The sequence below is a fragment of the Centruroides vittatus genome, unplaced genomic scaffold (genome assembly GCF_030686945.1).
Source record: "Centruroides vittatus isolate TY-2023 unplaced genomic scaffold, ASM3068694v2 contig_484, whole genome shotgun sequence".
Taxonomy (NCBI): Eukaryota; Metazoa; Arthropoda; class Arachnida; order Scorpiones; family Buthidae; genus Centruroides; species Centruroides vittatus.
The window spans coordinates 2,338,830-2,365,482 of NW_027122274.1; the positions used below are offsets into that span (position 1 = coordinate 2,338,830).

At 29.5% G+C, this 26,653-nt stretch overlaps 1 protein-coding gene across 1 annotated transcript; it reads right to left on the reverse strand.

Moving 5' to 3' along the window:
- Positions 1 to 378: 378 nt before the first annotated feature.
- LOC136977952 (protein lin-9 homolog) lies at positions 379 to 26,653 on the reverse strand. The gene is made up of 14 exons (XM_067273567.1): positions 26,566 to 26,653; positions 26,232 to 26,267; positions 25,615 to 25,661; positions 21,788 to 21,918; positions 21,571 to 21,696; positions 19,124 to 19,281; positions 17,880 to 18,013; positions 17,692 to 17,805; positions 17,514 to 17,615; positions 13,691 to 13,771; positions 7,658 to 7,783; positions 6,398 to 6,577; positions 1,424 to 1,518; positions 379 to 1,212 (listed from the first exon to the last, which is right to left on the reverse strand). The coding sequence occupies exons 1-14, from the start codon at positions 26,651 to 26,653 to the stop codon at positions 1,110 to 1,112; spliced, it is 1,521 nt and encodes a 506-aa protein (XP_067129668.1). The 3' UTR covers positions 379 to 1,109.

The following is a 26,653-nucleotide window of genomic DNA, read 5'->3' on the forward strand; positions in this document are numbered from 1 at the left end:
ACACATTTTTTTGACCCCGGCAATGGAAAGAGCAGGAAATTTCACACCCAAATATACCTTTGACCTTATGGTCTAGGTTAAAGGTCAAGATTATTTTAAAGTTTAAATTATAAGTTGTTTCTAATGGGAAATAATACTTTTTATTATAATTATTAAAATAATGAGATCCAATTAAGTTATTTCATTGTCTCAAAATAAAAATCTTACCCTGTATATTGTTAAAATGGAATCCAGCTGATATTCACAACTAAATGTAAATTACAAATTATGAGAAAACAGCAATGTTATTTTACTATATATTTATTTAAAAAAGAAAATTATACATTCTTTTTAAGATTTTCTAATAAGGAAGACTTACAAAGTGATAATTCAGCAGGTTAATAACATTTTTTTTAAACAAAAAAAGAATACATTATCTTGTAATCATTATAATATCAAAGAAAAGATTGCAAGATAATTTAAATGAGGTTTTATGTAATCATTTATAACACTCTTCTGCATCCTATAGTTATATATATATATATATAGTTAAATATAAATAATTTAAGAAAATTTCAACAATGAAATTTTTACAAAATCAATCAATCCATAAGAAGTTTAGAAACAATTAGAAAATTTAAACAACAAATATTTTTCACGTTATAACTTAATCTTTGATAAGTAATATAAAAGATTAATACTAATCACTTTGCAAATATTCCTTTGAAGAAATAACATTTTTGCTTACAGCATGGGTAATAAATAAGGGTATTGAGAATAACAACAGTCTGAAATTTCTTAAAAATAAGATAAAATATTTGAATAAGATTAAGGCACTGGTCTATTTTTGCCTTTTATAATTCACATTCATTCCTATTTAAAAGTGACATATTGGCTTTTTTATACATTTACAATGTTTAATTTAGTTAATAAAATGTTTTAAATTATATATATATATATATAAATGATAAAATATTTGTAAAATAAAATTTAACATTGCCACAAAATTTTTATATTATTTAAAAATTAAACAGATATATTTAACAAAAATGAAAAATATCCTCTAAGAATAATTACCAGAAAATTTGTAAAACTTTTTAAAACAATATTATCTATGATAAAAGTAATAATCATGCCTGAATATTTTGTGTGGCAAAAGCATGAAGATTACCCATTTGTCCTAATCCACTCTGTATGTGATTGATATGAATTTCCACGTTATTTTGAAACACACTAGAAAGAAATATATATACTTAAAAAACTTAAAATGTCAGATTTTCAAAGGTAACTAGTTATATCTTTCAGTAAATCCTAAATTAAATTATTATTTCAGTAAGAATTTTTAATTGTAGAAAAGTTAAAAACTAATAAAATTTTCATGTTTAATCTACTAAAAATTAGTAATCTAGATGCAATTTGTAAAGAATAAATAATAATAAATTACCTGATGTTTTGAGGTTCAAGCTTAACTTGTATTTCAACAAGAGAATCAGACAGAGACTTGAATTCAAATGAATTTAAATCATTCTCAGCTAGATTCTGCAAAAGAATATTTTTATTTCTTTTTAAAATTATGTCATTGCTTCTGCTTTTATTCGTGTTAAATATTGAATAACTATTGGTTTGAAATACATAAAAATGTAGTTTCAATTAAATACAATAATTATTATTTAACTTACAAAAACACAGTTACGTAAGAACCAGATAACCTGGTTCTTACGTAACTGTGTTTTTGTATTGAATCCCGGTGTGTAAAGAAGATTGATTATTATTTAACTTATGTTGATACATATACATACTGACAATGAAAATATGTTAGTCTATTTGGTAAATGGAAAATTGTCTCTAAATAATATTTTTTCAAAATATAAATAAAAATCTTTGAAGAATAATTTTTCTACTAAAAAAACAATTTTATGAAAGGTGGAATAGTCTAAAAAAGGAAAACTGAAACATAAATCTTAGCTGTTCTTAAAGTTACAATGACAAATGACGATGAAACACATATCTTTTAAACTTAAAAAAACATGTATTTCAAAACAATTCTTCAATATAACCTACTTTATATTACAGAATTTTATATATATAATTCAAATGACATTGACTTAGATTATTTTTTTAACTTGAGAAAAAGATTGCTTTACTACAGCATGAATCTTATTCACTTAATTTAATCCCAAATAACTTTTTAAATTCTATAAATAAAATCTCTAAATAAAAAGTATTTTCAGAAATTAAAACAATGTTTTTAAAAATGGGGGCAGTAATGGCAAATACAGTATTTATTGCATCATATAGAAATTACTTCAAGAGAGATCAAATAGTTGATAACCAATAATTCAAAATTTAAATATATATAAACAGCATTAGTTTGTGAGATACAAATCAGACTAATTTTATATTTTGCATTGCATGTTCATCTATTGTATTATTATATCTATTAAATATATTCATTTAACATACAGTAATGTTTATGAAATTATTGTATATGCAAATTACAAATTACATTCTTGTAACGTACTGTAAATGATTATAAAAAATATATATACTATTATACAGTATTACTTTAATCAATTAAATATCAGTTTGCATCAGTTTTTTAACCTAGTTTTAAAAATTTTCTTAAAAGTTGTTTTTGTTTTGTTTTCTTATTTTATGTTGCAAATTGTTCTTGTAAAACATTTGCTTTTATTTTATCCTAAAATGTTAACTATTATATTACAGTCAAACTTGGTTATAATGAGCATTAGGGGACCAGCAAGATTTCCTCTTTATATCCATAAAGAACAGTGATGTAATCAAAAGGAGAATTGGTAGTTGTTTTGGGTGCAAACACATAGCAGTCACTCCATGGGCAGCAAAATTTGTTGCCACTGATGATTAGTGAAATCATTTCATTTTTAACTCTAAATAAATTGTTGATTCAATATATATACAGGGTGGGCCAACGAAAACGAAACGGCAGAATGTTCGTGTTCATTCAAGCAAATCGCTTGGACAGGTCGATTTTATTCTCAAGGGGACATCTTATGCAATAAAGTTTTTGCAAATCTGAATATTAACTAAACAAACATTTTTTTTTCCGAAATAAATGTTTGTTTAGTTAATATAAAATAAATGAGTTTTTAAATTTTTTTGTTGTCTGTTGTATTCAGAATCGCAAAAACTATTGCAAAAGATGTCCCCTCGAGAATAAAATCGACCTGTCTGAGCGATTTGCTTGGATGAACACGAACACTCTGCCGTTTCGTTTTCGTTGGCCCACCCTGTATATAAAATATATTATATAACTATTAATAAAAAAATATAGTATAAGTTATAATATAGTATAATACTCCGCATAAGTCGACGCCCCACGGGAAAGTGAAAATGTGTTGAGTTATCCGATGTGACAACTAAAGCAAAGTTGGAAAAAAAACCACAAAACTACAGTTAGGAAAATACAGTAGTGTGTTATACAGTAGTACAGGCTTACAATACACTGTGTCCTCCCTTTACAATTACAGTAGACCCCCCCTATAACATGGGTTCATATAACATGGATTTGTATAACACGGCGAAAAAATTGTGATCGTATTCATATAACATGGTAAAACATCATTGTGACTCATGTCGCGACAGGATTGGTCGAATCTGGACCAATAGCAGATATCGTACAAACTGTTGAGTTTAAACGAGCACTGGACCTACTAAAACACATTTATTATTCAACGACCATAAAAATTATATTTTTATTAATGATGTCTTCAAAGTTAAGTTATTTTTCTGCAAAAAATTAGCTGATCAGGAAACTTGCACCCGCCATTCAATGAGCCGCTTTGCGACAAAAACAAGCTTAAGCAATGGTGTCATCAAATGGTGCACATTCATAAGCAATCCTACAACTTTTTGTTTATAGCATAGTTTATATGGATTATTCCCAAAAAATTATACATGTTTTGGAAATTTTCGAGTCAAATTAGTCTAGAATTGGTTAATTTTATGGAAGAAAACCTTTCAAACAGCCATAACCCCTAAACTGCACGTGTGCCAGGTTGTGATTGGCTCATGTATTTAAGTGACTCGTACAACACAGATTCATATAACACGGAACATATCTACTGTGTTATAGGGGGGATCTACTGTACTCTGTAGATGAAAAACTGAAAAATTCGTTTAGTGTTATTTGCGAGGACTTTCTTTTTCAATGATCATGAACACCTTGAAAACATCATCTTCGCAATTGTCAATTGTTGGCAAGTAATGTCTAAGGCAATGATTCTCAACCACTGTGACACGGCACTTCAGTGTGCCGCCACTGCGAATACCCATACATAAGCGACATCAGACAAGTAGTTCATTCGGTTCTACCTTGTAACCAGTGTTATCGGTAACTGCCGGTAGTTACCAAGGCATTTAGAAAATGTTACCTAAATAACCAACTGCATTTAAAAAATCACTATTATGACGTCACTGGTTCTCCTGCGGTACTTACTGAAGTAATCGCATGTGCCGCCAAATTTTAAAATTATTAAAAGTGTACTGTGACAAAAAAAAGATTGAGAATCACTGGTCTAAGGATTCTTAATGTCTCTAGCATGAGAAAATGCAAAATTGGATTCTGGTGTGACATTGATGTAGATTGTATGTTTTCTTTTTGTTTATCTGTTATTATTTTATACATAAAAATACATAAAATGTTAAGGCATTTTTATTAATATGTATATATATATTAATAATAATAATATATTATTAAATATATTAATTATATATTAGATAAATAAATCGACTCCCCCTCCTGAAAAAAAAAAAAAAAAATGAGTTTGCACCACACGTGCGGAGTGAATTTCATTTTTTCAGGAGGGGGTGACAACTTATCAGTGTGTGGGACAGCAAAAGTATGTCAACTTATCCAGTGGTGACGAGTTTAAACCACAGTTTTTTAACATTAATGCCTATGTAAGTTGGCCAGGACCACAGAAAACTGACTACTTAACTGATGGTGTCAAGTTACCTGGGTGATGACTTATGCGGAGTCGACTGTAATTAATATTTAACAATTTATTTTTGTAATTAAAGTTAATACTAATTAATAATATGACAAATTTCAATTAGTCTTTTATCTACAAATCTTAAAATTGATGATTGCTTTATTTTTCAATAATGTTGATACTGTCAAAGATGAGAAAAAAAAATGTTTATACACTTCAATGTTTTTAGACCAGTATCTAACTTGCGAATAATTTCTACTTTTTTGTGAACTGAGAGATGACATTTTCTTTTCTTCATAGACATCTTTCACATATAAGAGTTTGTTTCTAAGTACGGTATACAGTAATTTTACAGTCATAGTGATGATTACGTAAATTAGCAGAGTAGGGCCAGAGGCTAGTCAAGAAAGAGAGAAATGGTGTCCAAAAAGAAAGTTAAGTGATAAATAGACCTGTAATCAATGTAGGTAATAAAACTAAGTAACCCTTTCTGTTTTAACTCTTCCAAGAATTTAGTATTGCATTTCTTACTACTTGAACAATTAAGAATGTTCATGTGTTTGCATAGCTATCAAAAATTTGCTCGGTATTTCCGTGAAATACCCTCATTATAACAGTGAGAAAATATATAGAAACACACACAAATTAAATTGTCATGGCATTTTGCTCATTATAAACATGAACTTGTTATATCTATGTTCCTTATAACAGAATTGAACTGTATTGTATAACTGATATAAAAAATTATGTTCAGATTTCAAAATTTGTTTAAATTTAAAATGTTTTCAATTTGTTTAAAGATAATTTATTTAATCTCTCCTGTAATTCAGAGAACCAACAACAGTACTCATTCCATAACAAATATGTAAGTACTTAAACACTTATATAATACTAGTAGCCCAGGACACCCCCCAAGTGGGCGTTCTAGCAGCAGCAGTGTCATTCAGTAGTATAAATAATAAATTCATATTACAAATAAAAATAATAATATACTGAATTTCTCATGGCGTTCCCTACTAAAACGCAGTCAAAAATGCAAAAAACTGCATTTATTATTTTAATATTGTTATGCAAAAAAACTGAATTTATTGTTAATTTAAATAATAGCTAGGAATGCCCCTAGTGGCCGTTTTTGGCATACCATGACAGAGACTGCCCAGTTTTTCAGTTTTATATAGTAGATTACTTTACACTAATTTTTAATCTTTTGTATAATGCACTCACTTCATCCAACTGTGCTTTAAAATCTGACTTAGAATGATTTTTGACAAACCAAGCATCAGTGAGATAATTGAAAATATCTAAAAATAATATAAATAAAAATAAATCATAATTAAGCTAAGTTTAATTGAAAATTATTTAGAAATTCACTTGTATCACTTCTATAAATTGCATGTTCAAAACACAATTTAAATTAAAATGTCTTGTCTTAAAATGCATTGATTTACCTTAACTTGGATCATCAGAGATGTTAAATGAGAAACTAATTCAACTATCCTTTCATTTTCTACTAAAGGCACGCCTTGTACTCTGTTGGCCTGATTTACTGTATCTTTTGCATCATTGAGGCATTGTTGTCTTAAGACGTCTGGCTGAACAACAGGTTGCAATCCTTGCTCTGGGGCAATCTAAAAGATTTTTAAAATATCACAAAAGCCACCAATTAACATATATATCCATTCTAAATATGTTATAACTTCTATAAAAGAGAAGAAATAACTTTTTTTACTTACAACATATCTACATATCAGAACATTCATTTTAAACTTAAGAAATAATGTTTATAATGTTAATGAAACTGTTGAATTTAAATTGTTAAAATCTTTTTTATTTTTGATAAAACTGAAAAATATCATGTAATCATGAAATAAATAGTATTTTGACTGAAGCTTTTAATTAGTATTTTTTTATATTAGGTAAAAGAAATATCTAATAGTTTTGCAGCAACAATATGGTCTCTAAATATAGTAATTAAATATTATATCTGAATGCCACATTTTGTCTTAAATACAATGCTTCATCAAATGAAATCATAAAATAATTTAAAATTGATAATACAGGAAAGGATTTTCTGTATTCTTGATTCCAAAATTGCATAGCTGGATAATTAATTAATTCTATCTCTGTTAGGATAATTATGATCTTAGGGTGTAAAGATCTCTAATCGTAAAAATCACTGTTTAATATCTATCAAAAAATTGGTTTAACGGTTCGGTCACATCCTGCCCATCTAACTGACCCAAACAAAAGACATCCCTGAATCGCACATTCACACACAAATGTAACCTGATTGATCCCAGATTGGACCCTGGTTGTTAGGTTTTCACACGTGCAAATACAACTGACCCAACAATCTCATTTTATAGAACTCTATGAGGTTTTTGGATTTTACTAAAGATTTTTAAATTAAGTTTTAAAGTTTAAATATAAAATAAATTTAAGTATCATTCAGCATCATTTAATTTCTGAAATGTATGAAATAAATAATGTATTTATTATAGAGAGATAAAGTTACAAAAATATAGAAATTTTAATATATTCTAACCAAATAACAGAAGGAAAACAATAACAAAATTTGTGAGAATACATTAATGAAATTTCAGATTGTAATAAAAAAATTGAAATTATAGTTTTCCCCTTTAGAAATTTATAGAAACTTGATTGGTTTAATAAGTTATTTATTTAATAAATTAATTACAAAATATTACCTCTTGACAATATTGTTGCACTCCAGTCAGATATTCATCTAGATCTTTATTTAATTTTTCAAATTCTAAAATTACAGATGCATATTGCTTTTGAAATTCTAACGGTATTGGTTCTTGGTAGGAACGCTGTTATTTGAAATAAAAATAATTTTATAAATATTTTCTTATTTTAATATATAAGTAATAAAAAATAATAAAATACTATAATATGAGATCCAGAAGACAGAGAATAATTTTATTTAATAATTCAAAACATAAATTATTATTTGGTCGTTAAGAACAACACATTTTTGTATGTTGATGAAAAAAGTTCCTGATTTCCTGTGGCAAGATGTTATCGCATATTTTTGACAAACATCTGTCAACTTGAGTCATGAGAATATCCCATCTTATGATGAAAACCCTAACCCCAATTGGAAAAGATTACAGGATAAAAGGGGCTAACACACCCAGCTCAGGATAGGCTCTGCCATAGAAGCTGGCGGACTTCAACCAAGCTAGTGGACCAAAGCTCATCCGTCCCTCCTCCCAAGACTGTCTCCATTCAGGAACTCCCAACCTCTGTGCCAACACCTACTCAATTACGAGAAGACAACAGTCTACATGAAAGGAGGTATTCTACTTAGCTTTGATGTGAATGCTCTCTCTCAGTCGAATAGAATTAAGTAGTTAGAAACTTGATAGTCTATGTATATACCTTGTATGCTTAATCCTATATAGATAGTTGATAGATCCAGGCCGCACCGAAAGGCATAGCCTGAGAAGGAAGGAAGGAAGGAGGTAATGGGGAGATAGAAAAAAGGGAAGAAGGAGAAGACGGGGAAGAGAAAGAGGAAGATTATATGTGAGCCATTGCTGGACATCAATTGCTAAACATAAAGACAATAGGTTAATGTTACCTTAGGATCCAAAATGGCGGCGGTGGGATTTTTTCCCTACTTCGGAGACTACTACGGGGAAAAAAATTTTCCCTAGAGTCGTGACGTCGACGCCGTTGAGAATTTTTCCCCGTTCGGTTTCGACCCTGCGTTCGACGTGGCCGAGTTTCCTGTAACCTCGAAACGGACGGTAGTGTGTATTTGCGACGGTAGAGGGAGCTTTTTCGTAGCGTCGTGCGAGAGTAAAATCGGCGGGAAATACGTAGGGGTGTTACGAACGAATATGCAAATGCATGATCTACGACGTGATTCTGTTCCTTTCCGGGCAATTTTATGCAAATCGACTAGTTTCCAGTTGGAATCGTTTGCTGTAGTGTTGCGACGAATTGCGTATTGGAATAATTGCTGTTTTATTTCGTTACGATATTTCATTCTCGCACAATTTATTATCGGTAAACGTATAGTTTATTTGCAATTGTTCGATAATGAGTAGTTTTGCAGATTTGAGTTGCAACGACGAATTTTGGTCGAAATGCACCACCCGTGATTTCTCCATGTTAATTGAAGACGACTTTTTGGAACCAGGTTTGCCTCCCAGTATCGATAACGCATTGAAATTTGCTGTAAAATTAGGCATACAGCCGACCGAGTCCGTTTGCATTCATTGCGATTCTTTATGCAAATTATACTATCGGAGTAATAGAGAAAGCTGTTTCTTGCGATGTAGTAAGTGCGGAACGAAGACCTCTGCCTTTGATGGAACATTTAAAAGTAAATTTGGCCACATTTCTTGGAGTTGCATTCTGTCGTTTATATGGCACTAACTATGTCTGGAATGTACGGCGACGACCTCGGCGATTGCGGCGGGCAAATCCAGAAAAACGGGAGTCGATTGGTCCAATCACATACGGTTGGTATTGCTTATAGCTTTGAGTAATTTGACATCGTTTAAAAAAGGAGTGCCGAATAAAACGGTGGAAATCGACGAGACCGTAATATGTAAAAGAAAGTACGAGAAAGGGCGTATATTTAAAAATACGTTCGGAAAGGAAAAAAAGATAGGAAGAAGCAGGCAACCACCATCGAAAAGTGAGTAAAAAAATTCTTTTTTTTTATTGTTTATTTCGGTTAATATCCGCGGAGTGTGCAGAGAAATTCAAGATGGCGGCCGGAAACGCAGCCATCTTGAATCGAGGGAAAATTTTTTTCCCCGTCGCAGTCTCCAACGTAGGGAAAAATTTCCCCCGCCGCCATTTTGGATCCTAGGGTAACATTAACCAGACAATATATACAAAAGGTCCCGTGCATGGGAAAAGCACAAAACTTGGTGAAAGAGTGTACATGAGATTGCACATCAAAATATATACAGAAGATAACAAACCACATAGTGTGGTTTTACACACTGTGTGGTTCCACTACCAACGACAAAATGACACAGTCAAGATAACCATATTGGTAAAGTCCACTTAATGGTGAATAGTCCTGCTGGAGATGAGCCTTGCCACAAAGTTTGCAAGGGCTTTGTAGTAGAGATTATTACTGATGAGGAGGCTTGGGCTACAAGGTCAAGTGCCATTATTTTTTAGGATAGTGGATATGAGTTCCAGCCTTTCCTCCTCTGTGCCCTCACAGTGGTAGAGATGCTCAGGAATCTCATCCTCCAGTTGGCAGCTGCTACATTTTCTGTCACCCTTCTTTAAAAATCTAGCAAGGTAGTAGTTGAAGTTCCTGTGCCCGGTCATGAATTGTATCATGTAGAAGTTAGGGTTGAAGTGAGTTGGATTTGGCCTATCGACCCTGGGAATGAGCTTGTGCGTCCACCTACCTGTGTCAGAAGTGTCCCACTCACTTTGTCATTTGCTATTAACATAAAGCTTCAGGGCACTGAAAACCCATGACACAGGGATAGAGGAGGAGACGTCAATAAGCCTTGAAGGGGCTATCTTAGCAAGTCGGTCTGCCCGTTCATTCCCAGGACAACCGGAGTAGCCCTTCACCCAATAGAAGTTACTATCCTTTGAACATTGCAGCTTTTGGAGAAACCCAAGGATGTCATCAATAATTGGGAGAAGAGTGTTCTTGTTTTTAATCTGGTGTAATCGCCCGGCTATCTCTGAAGATGTTGATGCTCCTACATTTGATGTTATTCTGGAGAGATTGAGTATATTCCAGAGCTTTCAGAATAGCAAGCAACTCTGCTTGATTGTTGGAGCAATTGTCATCTAATTTGTAGTAGGCTTGTTTAAAGATTTTCTCTTTGCTATCCCCAATAACAAAAGATCACCCGACTCCTTTATCGGATCTAGAGCCATCTGTAAAAATTTTGAGGGAGGCAGGAAAATGATCAGGGTGGAAGACAACCTTAGCATGAATGTTAGTGGCAGGGTGTTGCAGATAGTGCTTGAAGTTCCTGTCCATGCTGTTGTTGGCTATAGTGCTAGCCAGGTCCTTAATGTTAGGAGGGAGGATGGTAGAGGATATACACAGTGCGGCAATTAAATTCCGGGACTGAAGCTATATCTCAGCAACCAGTAGCGACATCTGTTTAAATTTTATGTCATATGAAGTTTGGACATATATGAACATAACCTAAAACTTTTATTTAAATCGGTTGACATTTATCATTGTTTTTGATATTTTGTTTATCAGTTTATTTTGTTACATGTCGGAAAACAATAATGGAACAACGTGCTGTTATTAAATTTCACGCTAAACTTGGCACAAGTGCCACAGAAACGTTCAAAATGATGCAAAAAGTGTATGGAAGTGAGTGTTTATCACGGTCAAAAACTTTTGAGTGGCACAAGCGATTTTTGGAAGGCAGACAATCACTGGAGGACGACAAACGTGTGGGAAGGCCACGTAACAATTCGAACAGCAGACTCGATTCAAAAAGTGCAAGAATTTGTATCCAACGATCGCAATGCGACACTGAGAATGATGGAACAGGCATTAAACATTAACAAAGAGACAATACGACAACTTCTTAATGAAGATTTGGGCAAAACAAAGGTCTGAGCTAAATTTGTTCTGCACACACTAACCCAAGAGCAAAAATTGATGAGACTGGAACATTCCAGAGAAATTGTACGAGCAGCAAATAACAGCTCAACCTTCCTCAAATCAATTGTTACTGGTGACGAGACCTGGTGTTTTCAATATGACCCACAAACAAAACGTCAAAGTGCCGAATGGAAGTCAAAATCATCACCTCAAGCCAAGAAAACACGAAAAGTTCCATCAAAAATCAAGACTATGTTCATTGTTTTCTTCGATAGCAAAGGCATCATCCACCGTGAGTTCGTCCCACAGGGTCAAACAGTTACTGTTGCTTTCTACTTGGGAGTTTTACAACGATTAATGGAAAGAATTCGTCGAATTCGACCAGAATATCGCAATTCTGAATTCTGGTGTTTGTTACATGATAATGCACCGAGTCACACATCATTGATTGTTCGTCAATTTTTGGCACGAAATCAAGTCTGTGTTGAATCATTTGCTGTATTCTCCCGATTTAGCACCATGTAACTTCTCTTTATTTCCAAAAATGAAAATGAAGTTGAAAGGATGCATTTTTAATGATATTGAAACCATCCAAAGAGAGTCTACGTGCATATTAGAGGCAATACCGAAAATTGAGCTTGAGCAGAGCATTTGAATCGCTGTAAAAAGTGTATTGAAGCAGGAGGAGAGTATTTTGAATAATTTAATAAAAGGATTTGAATAAAATTGTTTTGTTTCATTTTTATAGATCCAGTCCTGAAATATAATTGCCGCACTGTGTATTATTTTAAGGTTGGAGGAGATTTCTTCATCCCTATTAGTGTTGAGTAGACAGAATTTCCAGATCTTTATTTCGACCAGTAGATCAATTGGAGGAAGCCCAGTGATGGCGAGAAAGGCATTCATAGACGTAGTCCGGTACCCTTTGGCTATAGGTATGGCTGCCAGCCTCTGAACTGAGCAAAGTTTCCTCCTGATGTAGACCCTCTTAGCTGTCCCACCCCAGATCTCGCACTCATAGGTGAGTACTGGGACCATAGCACCCATAAAAATGGTTTTAGAGGCCCAGGAGTCAAGCCCCCAAGTACTTAATCCTATATATATATATATATATATATATATATATATATCAATAAATAGAGCATTAAGAAAAATTATATATTTCTTTCTGGACTATACATACAAATGAGTCCTACTCCTTCTGTCCTTTCACACGCTTTGTAGAGGCAATAACAAATCCACGGCGAAACAGACCTTTTATTTGAGGCTACATGTCCGCCATCCAATGTAAATAAGTTAAAAAAAACCCTCTAGCAGTGGCTAACACAATTATAAAATTAATTATTACATTAAAAATTGCCAGGACAAATTCACATTAAGAAAAATTATATATTTCTTTCTGGACTGTGGATTTGTTATTGCCTCTACAAAGCGTGTGAAAGGACAGAAGGAGTAGGACTCATTTGTATGTATAGTCCAGAAAGAAATATATAATTTTTCTTAATTTGAATTCGTCCTGGCAATTTTTAATGTAATAAATAGAGCAGTTTAGTTATCAGTGGATTTGTCTCTACCTCCATTTGCAAATCGACACAATCCCTCTGCCACTCGATTTACCCCTCTGATTAGATATTAGATGTTAAACTGCCAATTAGAAGTACTCACGGGTTAGGGTGCAAATTTAAACTTTCCCTAGCTGGAGTCAGGACCCTGATGTCAAAAGGATATCACTATCCCAAAGACAAATAAAATATCTAGCCATCCTAGACAGTAGGTGGAGTCTCACAGACCCCGACTCACAATAAATTTCTTCAAACAATTTCAAAGGAAATAAAAGGTCAACTCTTCTGTAAGACTGTTGTCTTCCCAATATACAATAAGGACAAAATTCAAAGAAATTTTATGTAATCAATTATTTTTGTGAATTTTCTGAATTTCAATGGATTGATTTCATTTTTTGTATCGCAGATTCCATTATTTATAGAAGTTAAGTAACCTTTATAAGTTTAACAAAATATTATCATATTCTTATTAATACATATGACTAAAAACCAAATTAATTAAAAAATTTTATTCTAAAATTAGTTCAATAAAACAATATAAAAATAAATTTACTTAATATCTATGGAAAATTATTTTATTGAATACATACCAATTTTTCAGCTTCTGTATTCATCTCTTTCAACCAAGTTATTTTTTCTTTTTTTGCAGCTAATATCTTGGAAAGACGTACCTATCGAGTATAATAATAAACTAATTATAATAAAAACAATTAAAAAAATATGATAAATAACATTTGTTATTGTATTTAATACAAAATACTCAAATACCATTTACAATAAATAGACATTAATATAATGCACAAATTAATATTATGAAATTACACACAATTTTCAATAGTAATTAATTATATATAAAAATAGTAATAAATACTGTTAGAATGTGACAGAATCCAACAATTTGAATTTGTAAAAGTTACTTATTCTTTTTTGAAACATAACACACAAAATAAAACTTTTTCTAGAATGTAGACTCGTGACAGGATTTGACAGAATTTGAATTGATGTGTTAAAAAGAATCCAATTAGAAAAGTTACTTTACAGATTTTAATTTTTGTTCAATAAATGTTTGAGAACTGTGTATAATTTGTAAAATAAATTGTTATTTTTTGTTGTTTTATACAATTTATAAAATTCAGAAAAAGAACTGATAGTCTTTGGAATTAGAAACTACACAGAAGACAACAACAAGAATATCTGAATTTAACAGAACCATTATATTATAATGCAAAATTTCTTATTTGAATTTGTTTTCTTGATCATTTTTGCTATTTTCCATTATAAAAGTTAAAGCATAACATTACTAATCAATTTTGTAGGCTACAAATAACAGTCTCTGCTAAAATCATTATCTATTTTAAAATCATTAAGACATTAAGAATAAATGAATATACTAAAAACCTTTTTTGTATCCTAGTACAGTGGTATTCAATCTATGGGTTGTGACCCCATTTGGGGTCGCGGAAAATTACTTTGGGGTTGCTACTGTTAAAATGTTTGAATACTATTGTCCTAGTACAAACAACTTTAGATAAAAACTGACATTTTTGACCAAAACCTTGGTCTTCATCAGGCTATTGACCAGTATAAAATTTGAAACTGGAATTCGAACAATGTGTTTAAAATTATTTTAAATTCCAAATTATTTAAAAATTGGAAACTAATTTTCACCGTACATGCTACTGAAGTGATAAAAATATTGTTACATCCCCACAAATAAATAACATGATGTATTTGCTAATGTAGAAACGTTAGCAACGTGCTAGTGTTGTTCACGCTTTTTTCCCATAGCACCACCTCCATGCATACGAAATATTGGCGGCATCTTTTGCATTAATACAGTTGCCAGCCAGGCTGGCTTTGTATATTTCCAACGCTTCCAGGTTGCGAAGATGTTGAACCTGATCTGACATTTTTACCAATTTGGCCCTATGGAGGTCGGCTTGTATTTCGGGGTCTGTAGCATAGGCAGCTAGGACGATGGTATGCCTTTGGTTGGTGATATCATACCTGTGTTCCCGTATTCTTTTGCTCAGTGAGCGCTTCATGGATCTGATGTATACTAGATCTCGCTGGAATCTGTGGTCTCTGAGAGGAACCATATAGACACTCAGTGCTCGACTTTCCTATGTCCTGTCTTTGTAGTTGCACAGCAACCCATATACTGTGTTAGATCTCTTATATGTGATCTCTGTGCCTTTATGGGTAGCAATTTCTTTATAAATGGAACTTATGTTGGTTGTATTGCACACTGTGCGTGATTGGTTGCTACTATGATTATGGGTGTCGTTGGGCTTTACCTGTGTGCTATGTGTGTGGCATGCTGTTAGTAAGTTGGCGGGAAAAAAAAACCGTGATAAATTATGTATCATGCTTTTTGACCATACCCGTGCTTTGCCACTATGTTTTCAATGTGCTTTAGTTCTGCCACAGTATCCTCCCATCTAGTGTGGTGTGTATATGCCCTTCTAGTTAGCACATGGAATGCAGACATCTTGTAAGAAAAAGGGTCCACAGAGATCGACAGAATAAATTTTGGTACGTAGCAAGGCTTGTAATGTACGCTGGTTTGCACTCTGTCTGCATCAAGGTGAAAGTTGACATCTAGGAAATGTGCATTTGTGTCACTCTTCTGCTCCAGTTTGACAGTAAGACCATATGGGTTGTTGTTCATGTAATCCACAAATCATTTACATTAAGCTCAGTCATTTAGGTTTTTAGTATGTTGATTGTGCGAGGAGTTGTTTGACATTAAGAATACAAAAAGTTAATGCTAAATTTTTGTTTAAATCTCTAACAAACAATTTCAATAGTCAACAATAACAGTCATGCTTAGGAATTAAGTGTACTTGTTTTCATTACTTCAAAAATTTCCATTCAAAACATTATTATTGACTATAAACATTCAAATCATTATAACATTTATTGAATTATAAAGCTCATTGTAATTATACATTAGATATCTTTTAACATATCTTCAGATACATGATAATGATAATTATTGATTATATCTACAATAAATTAGCCAATTTTTGAGATTTTAAATTAGAAAACAAATTTCATTGAAATTTTAGTACCTCAATTGAATATATTCTAAAGTAAAATTTTTATATGTCAAAATATTTGATAGATTCTCCTATAATTTAATGAATTTTGTTCATAAAGTTTTTCTCTTTTGGTTAATTGCATTAACTAATATGCTTGTACTTTCAAAATCAGAAAAAATATAAATACAAAATTATACAAGCATAACTGATCAGGCCACCAAGTAATTCAGATTTATAATAAGCAAATTTAAATAAAATTATCAAAGTTCTGAACATCAGTAAAGAAAGTATTCGATTATTCGATCAATAAATCATATTAAATTTTATCCCCATAAGAACTTCATAAGTATATTCTAACTAACTACTTTTCTGGAAACCAACCAAAAAACTATTATTTTTAACTTCCATGTACTTTTGAGTCCATGTAGAGACCTTTGCCACATTCCTAGTTTTCAAACATGTTTGAGGAATTCTATGTTCCTTGTTTTTTAGAAAAACAAAAATTGTTAAGCAGATGGATTGTATACAGTGTTCTCTCCCAGATGTTTTCTTTCATTCAAAACTTTTCATTTTTGTTTTTTCCTCACCATTCCTGATGTTAACCACTTCAGATTACACCATTTCTCCCAAATTCTTATTTTATCTAAGGCTGTTTCAAGACTGTTTGAAAAACAGAATGACATCATCATTAGTAGAAGCAACCTTGGATAAAGAAAAAAGTTATTTGGAAGAAATAAGGAAAGGGTAAGACATTAGGATGATATAGAAATTATGAATTTGGAAGAAAGAATGTAATTCAGAAATGGGAGATGTTACCAGTGGCTTAAAATGGATGGTCAAGGGGAAAATACAAAAATAATAAGTTTTGAATGAAAGAAACATCTGGGAGAGAATGCTGTACAGAATTTGTCTGCTTAATAGTTTTCATTTTTTGGGCTGCAATTTGAAAAAAATGGTAACCTATAAATTCCCACTGTTATCTGTCTGTTCTTCCTTAATCTAAAGAATGGAATTAGATAGATGAAAATCAAGACCAGATATGGAAAGCTTAGGGGCAGGAGGCCTCGATTAACTATATACAAATTTTCAGTTTGCAGTACGGCATTGTGACAATGTCACAATAAAATAATTGCTCATTTTAAAGAAAAAATGTTCCAGAGATATTACAAAGAATTGGAAGATGTATACAATGCAAAATTTCTTGAGCATATGTTCAAAAACTAAGAAATGCAGTATAAGAAGAAGCTCCTGAAGATGAGCCACACAGGCTCAAAAGTACTTGGGAGTTGAAAATCAGAGTTTTTCAGATTAGTCTACTGAAAAGTAGTAAGTTAGGATAACTAATAATAATAATATCTGATTAACTTACCAACAATACAAGAAACTTTTTGGGAAATCCTCCTAAAGTTCCTTCTTCCATTAAAGATAAATCAGACTGTAATGATGATCCACCCAATAAAGGATCATTATCCTTTAATAAAAAGTAAAAACTTTAAATGTTCATGTAATATTACAAAATAAAGATACATATATAATCAAGTATTTACCAATTGTGGCCAAGCGGAATTTAATCCAAATCTTGGAGGAGTATAAAATATGTTTCTGGGTCTATGCTTTTGAGCAAAGGCAGATATAGGCATCATCTCTGAAGGATCATTACTCTATTAATTCAATAAAACTGCATTAACATTTAGGATAATTAATAATTTTAAGTATCTGAATAAAAAAATCATACCAGCACTTCAAAATCTGGTATAGAATGAGTGCCTAGGCCTGGACGGTCAAAAGTTATTCTGTAGGTTGCATTAGAAGTATCAACAGCATCAATAGATCCCGTAAAAAGACCATCTTGAGGTTTCCGAAGGCGTGCTATAAAATGCAAAGGCATCCTTTATATTTAATTTCAAAATAATTTTAACCCAGGATTATGTACAGTAATTTTCTGCAATTGCTAGTTTTTCATGGGCATTTTCACCGAATTGGCACAGCTAGCTGTGCTTCCATGATATCCTCATGCCACATGTTATTGATTTGCAATCATTTGGCTTTAATAGTAGTGAAAGTAATGATGATAAATTTACAGTAATTTCTATCACTTGCTGCTAATAGAAATGATAATATTTTATATCACATAAAAGTAAGCTTATTTTCCTATATTGTTCAATTATCAGAATACAAATAAAGCTCTTATGTTAAAACAAACAATACATTAAACTGTCACATAACAATCCTAACAAAAAAAAAATTTTTTTTTAAATGTTGTAACAATGTTTATAAATTTTTATGATTTCATATTTCATCATTATCTACATTTATTTATTTTTGAGTGTCTGAGTGTTTATATTACTTTTCCCACTTTTGTGGGCTTTTACAGTTACTTTTATTCTTTGCTTTCTTTCAAATAAATATTTTTTAAAGCAGAGATATTTTGTATGAAAAATTTGCTTTAACAGTTGTTTCACTGAAGTAACTATATTCTGTATATGATGAGTTGGCCCCTCTCTTTAAGCTGTATTCAGAGGATGTATTATTTTAGGATATTCCATGCATTTTAAGATAAGAACTTTTTTCTTGTTTTTTTTATACATTTCTATTATTCCCTCTCATAAAAACAGATGAAGATAATATAATTAGAAACATAGGTTTTTAAAAAACCTGATTTTAGTAATTCAACTGATTCAATTGATTTTAACTCATGTTTTTCCCGAAGACAAAATCCTGTAGATACCCTTGATTACAATAAATATTTTTTCTACTGAAAATAAGTTTATATTTATAAAAACAAAACTGTTAACTTTTTGTTTCAAAATTCCAAAATAATATGCAGAAACAATTATGGTCTGTTAGGAATAGGGTCTGTCTAAAAACTTAATACACATGAAAACCATCACACACTAAACATGAAATATTGAAAAAATTATTAATTATTTGAATAAATATTTACAATATTAATAATTAATGAAAACAATTATTTATAACCTGTTGCTTTTGTTCCAATTACAAGAGGAAGTGGAATTTCTGCAGGGAGATCACGAAAATTTGCAAGATCTACAACTTTTCTTTGTTGAAGTTGCCTAATTTTGTTTCTCTTTGTTTGCAGAGCAGAACGTTCCTCTTGAAAGAAAGCTGAAGAACAACTACAATATAAAAACAATTTTTAATACATCTTATCAGTAATAAAAGTTTATGATATTTTTTTTGTATTAAATCTTGAATAGATATTAAAATCTATAAAAAAAAAGAACATTAAAATTATATTCCAAAATCACAAAGCCAATTAACAAGATATACCATATTTTACGGACTATAAAACGCACCTTAATTTTTAAGCAATTATTTAAAAAATACTGTATTTTACAGACTGTAAGACGCTACGGACTATAAGACGCACCTGAAATTTGGAGGCAATTTTTCAAAGAAAAAAGTGCATCTTATAGTCCGTAAAATACAGTATATACATATTTCTAAATAATAATAAGTGAAAGCAACTTAATCATTTTATTGATTGATATTGATGTTAACTATACTATAAAATGCATTCAAAAATTCTATTTGACATTTATGTTTAGAAACTTCATCAATATATTACAATTTTACTTAGTCAGCAAACCTCATTTTCCATTAATATCTTTAAACCAAAATTTAAAAAAAAATAATTATTGATGCAGTTTAATCAAAATGAGTATTGATGGTATGTCAAACATTATATTTATACTGTGTTTTTAAAATTAATAATGTAATTGTTAATCACTGTTTTTGTTGTATTTCATTAATTTTCATAATTATATTATGCAGATATGAATGGGGCCATCAGAAAATTGGGAAATTTCCAGAAGTACCAGTAAGGCCGATCCCTTTATTTGAATTATTTAAAAAACATTTATTATTTATTAATAATAATTTACTACATTTTTATTTTGTCTATAATTCTGAAATTAGGACTATAAATATTGCATATACAGGATATTTTACAAAAGAATTTTTAAAGTCTTATGTTTAATTATGATTGTTAATATTTATCATTATGCTTGATAATTATCATTACATATGAAAAAATTCAAAAATTAACAATTTATGAATGTCTTAGGATAAAGTATAGCTTTGTAAAACAAGATTTTTTTTTTTACTACTTTTTATTCAAGACTTGAAAATAATATATATCATATACAAATAATTCACAATAAAATGCCTTCTAAATCATTTATAATTCAATGATAAAAAGTTACATAATATAATTTTATTCTTATAATTGCTAGTATATACAAGATGAAATATTTGACTTATAAAATTGCATTGTATGTACAAATAATTCAATGAATCAATAAGGAAATTATTGAAAAAAATAATTGTCTTTTACATATTATATTAATGTCAAATCTACAAAAAGTTAGAAAGTAAAATTCTCTACATATGTTAGTAATAGATGCAATGAAAATACATTTTGAAATATTTTAATCTATATTAATACATATTGTACTAACAACATATTAACAGCCTACATCCTTAGTGATTGCTTATGCCAATATCAAAATTATAAATAATGACCCTTCCATGTGATTCAACTCACCTTTCATCTAATTTCCAAAATCTTAACTTAATATTAATAAAACAGTTTTTTAAATGTAGCTTTAATCAGATCCACATCTAACTTCACTTTCGAATGTAACTACAATAATGTAGTTAACAACTGCATTATTATAGTTAACAACTGTACAATAATAACTTTAATAATGCAGGCATAAATTAACTTTCAAATATCACATTGACAAAATTAGAAAGGGGTTGGCTATATGTAGATGAATATTTTGATAAAATTGTCAGCTCATGTCTTCTAAAGTTACTCTTCATTCCATTTTTTTTACTAACATCTAGACTGTCATTGACTATTGCCTATATGGTACACACTGTAATACTCTCATAAATAAAACTATTACAAAGATATATTAAATACACCTATTTTTGAATAAACTTGCAAATCTACCTTTCACTGACTCCCTGGCAATTGCTCTCATTTGCCTTGGTCTTCCAGATATAAATAATAGAGCTATTTACTTTGATAGAATTTCAATTTACAAAATTTATAATGGTTTTATTACACCTGACTATTTTAGTCTTTGAACAATATTAATACTTATAATTCCTTGTTTTTTCCTCTCTCTCATTTTTGGCCTACATATTTCATAGGACATTCTTTTAAAGGTTTTTAAATTCCATAAAAAATGTTGAAAATTTATTATTCTTGATGTTTGTAAATTTAACAATAATGTAAAAAAGTCTGATATATAATTTCTTTGTTGTTTTATTGTTATTTTCAAAGTTTAATTGGGTTTCTATTGTTACCATGAGGGATGTTTTGTTTTTTTGCCCATTGGGCATCATGTTATCATCTTATGTAAACAATAAAGAATAGTAAAGAATAATCTCACCGTCTTGGCTTTCCCATAAGTCTGCGAATCTTGCACCATTCTACACGAGTGAGTTTATATGATTTTAACTGAGGAAAGGATTCTCTCAAACAAATACAGAATTCATTATCGCCCAAAAATAATGGTCTAAAGACAAATGTGTATAATTACAAATAAAATATAGTTAAGTTTTGAGTTGCAATTAGATAGTTTTAATTAAAAGTTTAGAGAAACTTACTGATCAATATTTGAATAGAACCATTCATGACAGACCCATTTGTGAGCTTTAGGAAGTTTAAGTAAATTTCTTAATCTTAATCCAATCCTATGAGCAGCTCTTTTATCTAGAACAACTGCTGATGAAACTGACTGTAAAATTTAATCATATTCCAATTACCTTAATTTTATTTCAAAGTTATTTATTCCTATTAATTTTATAACCCTATAATTTAAATAAATATTTCATTTAATAAATTTTTTATTTCATCAAAGAAAGTTTGTTAAGTTTATTGAATTACGTTATTCAAATTATTTAAAAATTACATCTTTTATGACAATTTAAAGCATTAAATTAAGAAAATGTGTGTTTTTGTGTTTGTGAAGATGAAAATGACTTAGCACAGAGTTTTGGCCTGCACTTTTTATCTAAATGTACTAATGAAAGAGCTATGTATAAAGTTTTCCATTTAGCAAAGATTCATATGTACATTAACAATTTAATAGTAATTAACTAATCCATCTCTACCGGCATAAATAAGGTGGAATAATCAATTTACAATAATATTAAATACTACAGTAAGATACACTGTTCAATTGGAAAATCTATGGCAAAAATGCTTCAATTGTAATATAAAGTAATATCTGTCTGTAATGTATCCAACAAGTATCTATAAATTGTAAATGACTGCATGATAGATAAGTAAGTTTAAATTGGTTTAGATAATGTTTATTTTAGAGATAATAAATAATTGTCTGTTACTAACATACATTCTTTGTAACTAGCTGTGGCCATATTACGAATAAATTTTGATGATGATGATGATAGCAATATCAATAAATACAATTAATTAATTAATTAACAACAAAATTAAGAAAATGTAGAAAGATTGTAATTTTTACTATAAATTTATTTTTGAGTTGTTAAAGAATTTACTAGTTGAATTCTGACTTATTTAAATATTGTACAGGCAGCCCTCGACTTTCACACAATTCGCTATTTCGCACATTTTTTAAAATTCAACTTTTTAAATATTTTTGTTGATAATGAAAAATTTGCTTTCATGCAGAACACTCATACACTACAAAGTGCAGTGGCTCGCTCTACATTCTTGGACATACATTATTTCCTTCAATAGTGGACTTCTTGGAATTGTAATCACTACTGTGTTGTTCCGAGCAAGAGGTTAAAATAGTTTCAGTCTTGCATTAGGGCATGTGTCAGCATGTTATGTGTTTTGTCAATTTATTTGTTTATGTTTAAATATTTTGTCCTTATAAATTGATAAACATGAGTGAGAAACAGGGAAACTGGAGTGTTGATAGGAACAAAAAGAAATTAAGGACTCACAAACTTCATACGATTGAGACAAAGATGAAACGTTCTGAAAACAATGAATCTTTTGCTTCAATCTTATATTTATATGATGTAAACAGATCTACGATATGTTCAATTTTGAAAAATAAGAGTAAAATTAAGGAATACATTCAAAATTGTGGAAATATATCTTCAAAGATTGTTTCCAAATGACATGGCATGTTATAGAAATCTTTATCAAGAAAAAAAAAGGGGGGTAGTACTCAACTAACTCTTAACAAGTTTATAAAGAAAACACCTGAAAGCACTTAAACATGCCTCGTTAACTTCATTATGTATACATATTGATAAATAAATACTTTAAAACTCAGTTTTTAGTGCATATTTTTTTTACATCCCTCTACTTTCAAACATTCAACATTCGCATACATTTTCAGGAACTGATAACGTGCAAAAGTCAAGGGCTGCCTGTGTAATATGAACAATTTATCAGTAATTAAAATTGTTATAAAAACTAATAATAGATTTATTATGTGGATTAATGGCTTACTTTTCTGAAATTGATTAAGATAAAAATAAAATAAAATTTAACTATACCCTATATATCCATGTTACACTTAATGCATTATGCATATTTTTCATGCATTTTGAAACAAGTGAAACAGCAATGATATATGTAATCTTAAACAAGCCTAGCATATGATGTGTGTAATTTTTCAAAAGACCAAAAACTGTCAAATAAAATATTATTATAAAAGTTTTCTACATCATAATCTCCTTTTGAATGTATTGATTGTTATTACAAATTTACAATTTATGAGGGCTTTTTTTCAAGCTCATTGCAGGTCCTACAATGGGGCAGCCAGATGATGAAAGATGGGGCTTGACAAATCTGGAAGAGACCATCCCCAAAAAATTTTCTAGGGTGTTTTGACATGTTTGAATTCAATTCCAGTTCCCATAGTAGTAGGCTGTCATCTTAACTACTTCAGTTATCTGGCCTTCAAATAAGTAATGTAATTCAAACACTGTAAGACTGGAATAAAGTATGTCAGAAAAAATGCAAACCAATAAAAATCTTATAAATGAAATTCCAGTATACTGGAATTTCATTTATAAGATTTTTATTGGTTCATCATTTTGATTTAGTTATAAGGTTATAAGTTTGGTTATAAGGTTCATCATTTTGTGTTTTTTCTAAGTAATGTAAGATATTCAAAACCAATACTGTAAATTATATGAAATGATATTAAGATAATATAAAATTTTTAATGCTAAATTGAGTTAAAAACGATTTAGAAACTTTAAATTCATTAGGAAAACAGTTTTGAAAGTTTATCAAAATAATCTCAAGAGATCATTTTGATAAACTTTCAAAACCGTTTTCCTAATGAATTGAATTTTGAATTTTGAAAAACAATTTGTGAATTGTGGTTTGAATTTTGAAAAACAAAAAGTGCTTTCAAGAAAGCACTTTTTGTTTTTCTGTATTCACAAGAATTTGGTTCTGTGCATTGATTATCAATAATTATAGATTCACTTAAAAATATGTTATTGTACAAGTAAAAATTTCTTAAAAGTTTATCGGATACCGTCTTGATATTAATAAATTAATTGTTTTATGTTATTTTAAAGCATTATTATTAACATATTTAAATGTTAATTTAATAGTTTGATATTACATTTTGCATTGAATTTATATTTTTTGAATCATAGCAAATTATTTTCCATTCCCATTTTGCTATCTACATATCAAAAATTTTTCCTCAATTAGACATTTTCTAACAAACATCATTCAACTAGTTTTGAACTGTTTTCAAGTTTTGAAAAAATTTAAATTGATGTTTATTGAAAATAATTATTTTGATTAACTGATTTGTTTAAATAATATCTACAGCTTACAGTATTGATTAATTATTAATTTTTCTTAACCACATAATATTTTCTTAAATTATACATATGTATGTAATATATATATAGAAACATTATTATTATTATTATTATTATTTTCTAAATGAAATTTTTAACAATGAAAAGTAATATAGTATATAAAATAAGTTAAAAAATAATTAAATACTGACTGGAGATGTTACTCTAGGTGTTTTTCTTTGGTGAAGAACGAGAAAAACTATATGAAGTGTCTTCATCTTCATTAAAAATGAGCCTATTTCTTTTTCTTGTTCTAGGTGGCTAATTCAACAAAAAAAAAGGAGAAATTATCAAATGGAATTTCCTAGACTTTAATAATATTGTGTACAATTTATAAAATCATTATATATAAAATTATTCTATATAAGAAGTATAAAATCAAAATGTCAATCATTTTATAATGCATTAAATACTATCAGCTTTAAAAATACTGTAGAAATTTACATTAATCTTCACTATTAAAAATATTTCATAATAAAATATTTTTTATCTTCAGAAACAATACATTCAAAGTTCCTTTATGGATACATTAACTGATGAAATCTAATTTAGTATTTTAAGTAGATGTTTTAGAGGTTAGAAAAAATCATTTTATGACTCACATTTCCTCTACGATTTGGTGAAACAGCTAAACGATTTGCCCGACCAGCTAAAATATTAAAAACACATAATTATTTAAATAAAAAAAAGAGTACATTTTTAATAATTAAAAAAATTTATCTATAAAAAATCGTAGTTACTGCTATATAGAAAGTTATTACTGTTACAAAACATGTTTGCATACATTATAGAATCAACTTTTATTAAACTGAAATTTTCATTACAGTAATATTCAGTAAATTGAAATATTTTTATACATTATGAAGCATAGTAAACTGACATGGATTGAAAATAAATTCACTGTACCAGTGTTCATTACAACATTTTACTGTATCTTGTAGCAGCTCAATTTGCATAAATATATGTAAACATTAAAGATTGTAAAAAATTATAGAAATTAAATAAAATCTCCAATTTTTTACAGTCTAAAGAAAGCTTAACTAGTAAGTGTATATAATGTACAGTACATAATAAGCAATGACTTATTCATTATTAAGTAAGTGTAATGCTAATTTGTTTAATTTTGATATAGAAAGTTTTTTTTTAAATATGTGAATTGTAATCAAGTCATAATAATTCTTTTTTATTTCAAAATAAAACTAATATATCTACAGCTTACCATCTTTCATGCTAAGAAGAGCAGCAGCTGATTCACCTATAAAGAAATTAATATGAATATTTTTACAGAGAATTTTCAGAAAAAGTTTTTCATAAATTTTTAAATCTTAAAGGAGAATTAAAACAACACAAAATTTTCTAATGAAACATCTTATACATTATTAATTATAATTAATCAAAAACTTTTTTTCCAATTTCAAACATGTTCTAATTTGTAAAAACATAAGTAGATATTGTATAAGATGATCTATTTAAAAATTAATTTACTATTGTAAATTAAAAACAAGTAAACAGCAAGGCCATATTTGGGACAAGACTATGTCTCAGAGACTCACTACTAAGTAGGATCACTTCGACACTCATGGTGGGTCTTGTTCTCATTCTCCAATCATTTTTGGTATTGCTGGTTTTGAGCGTGATCAT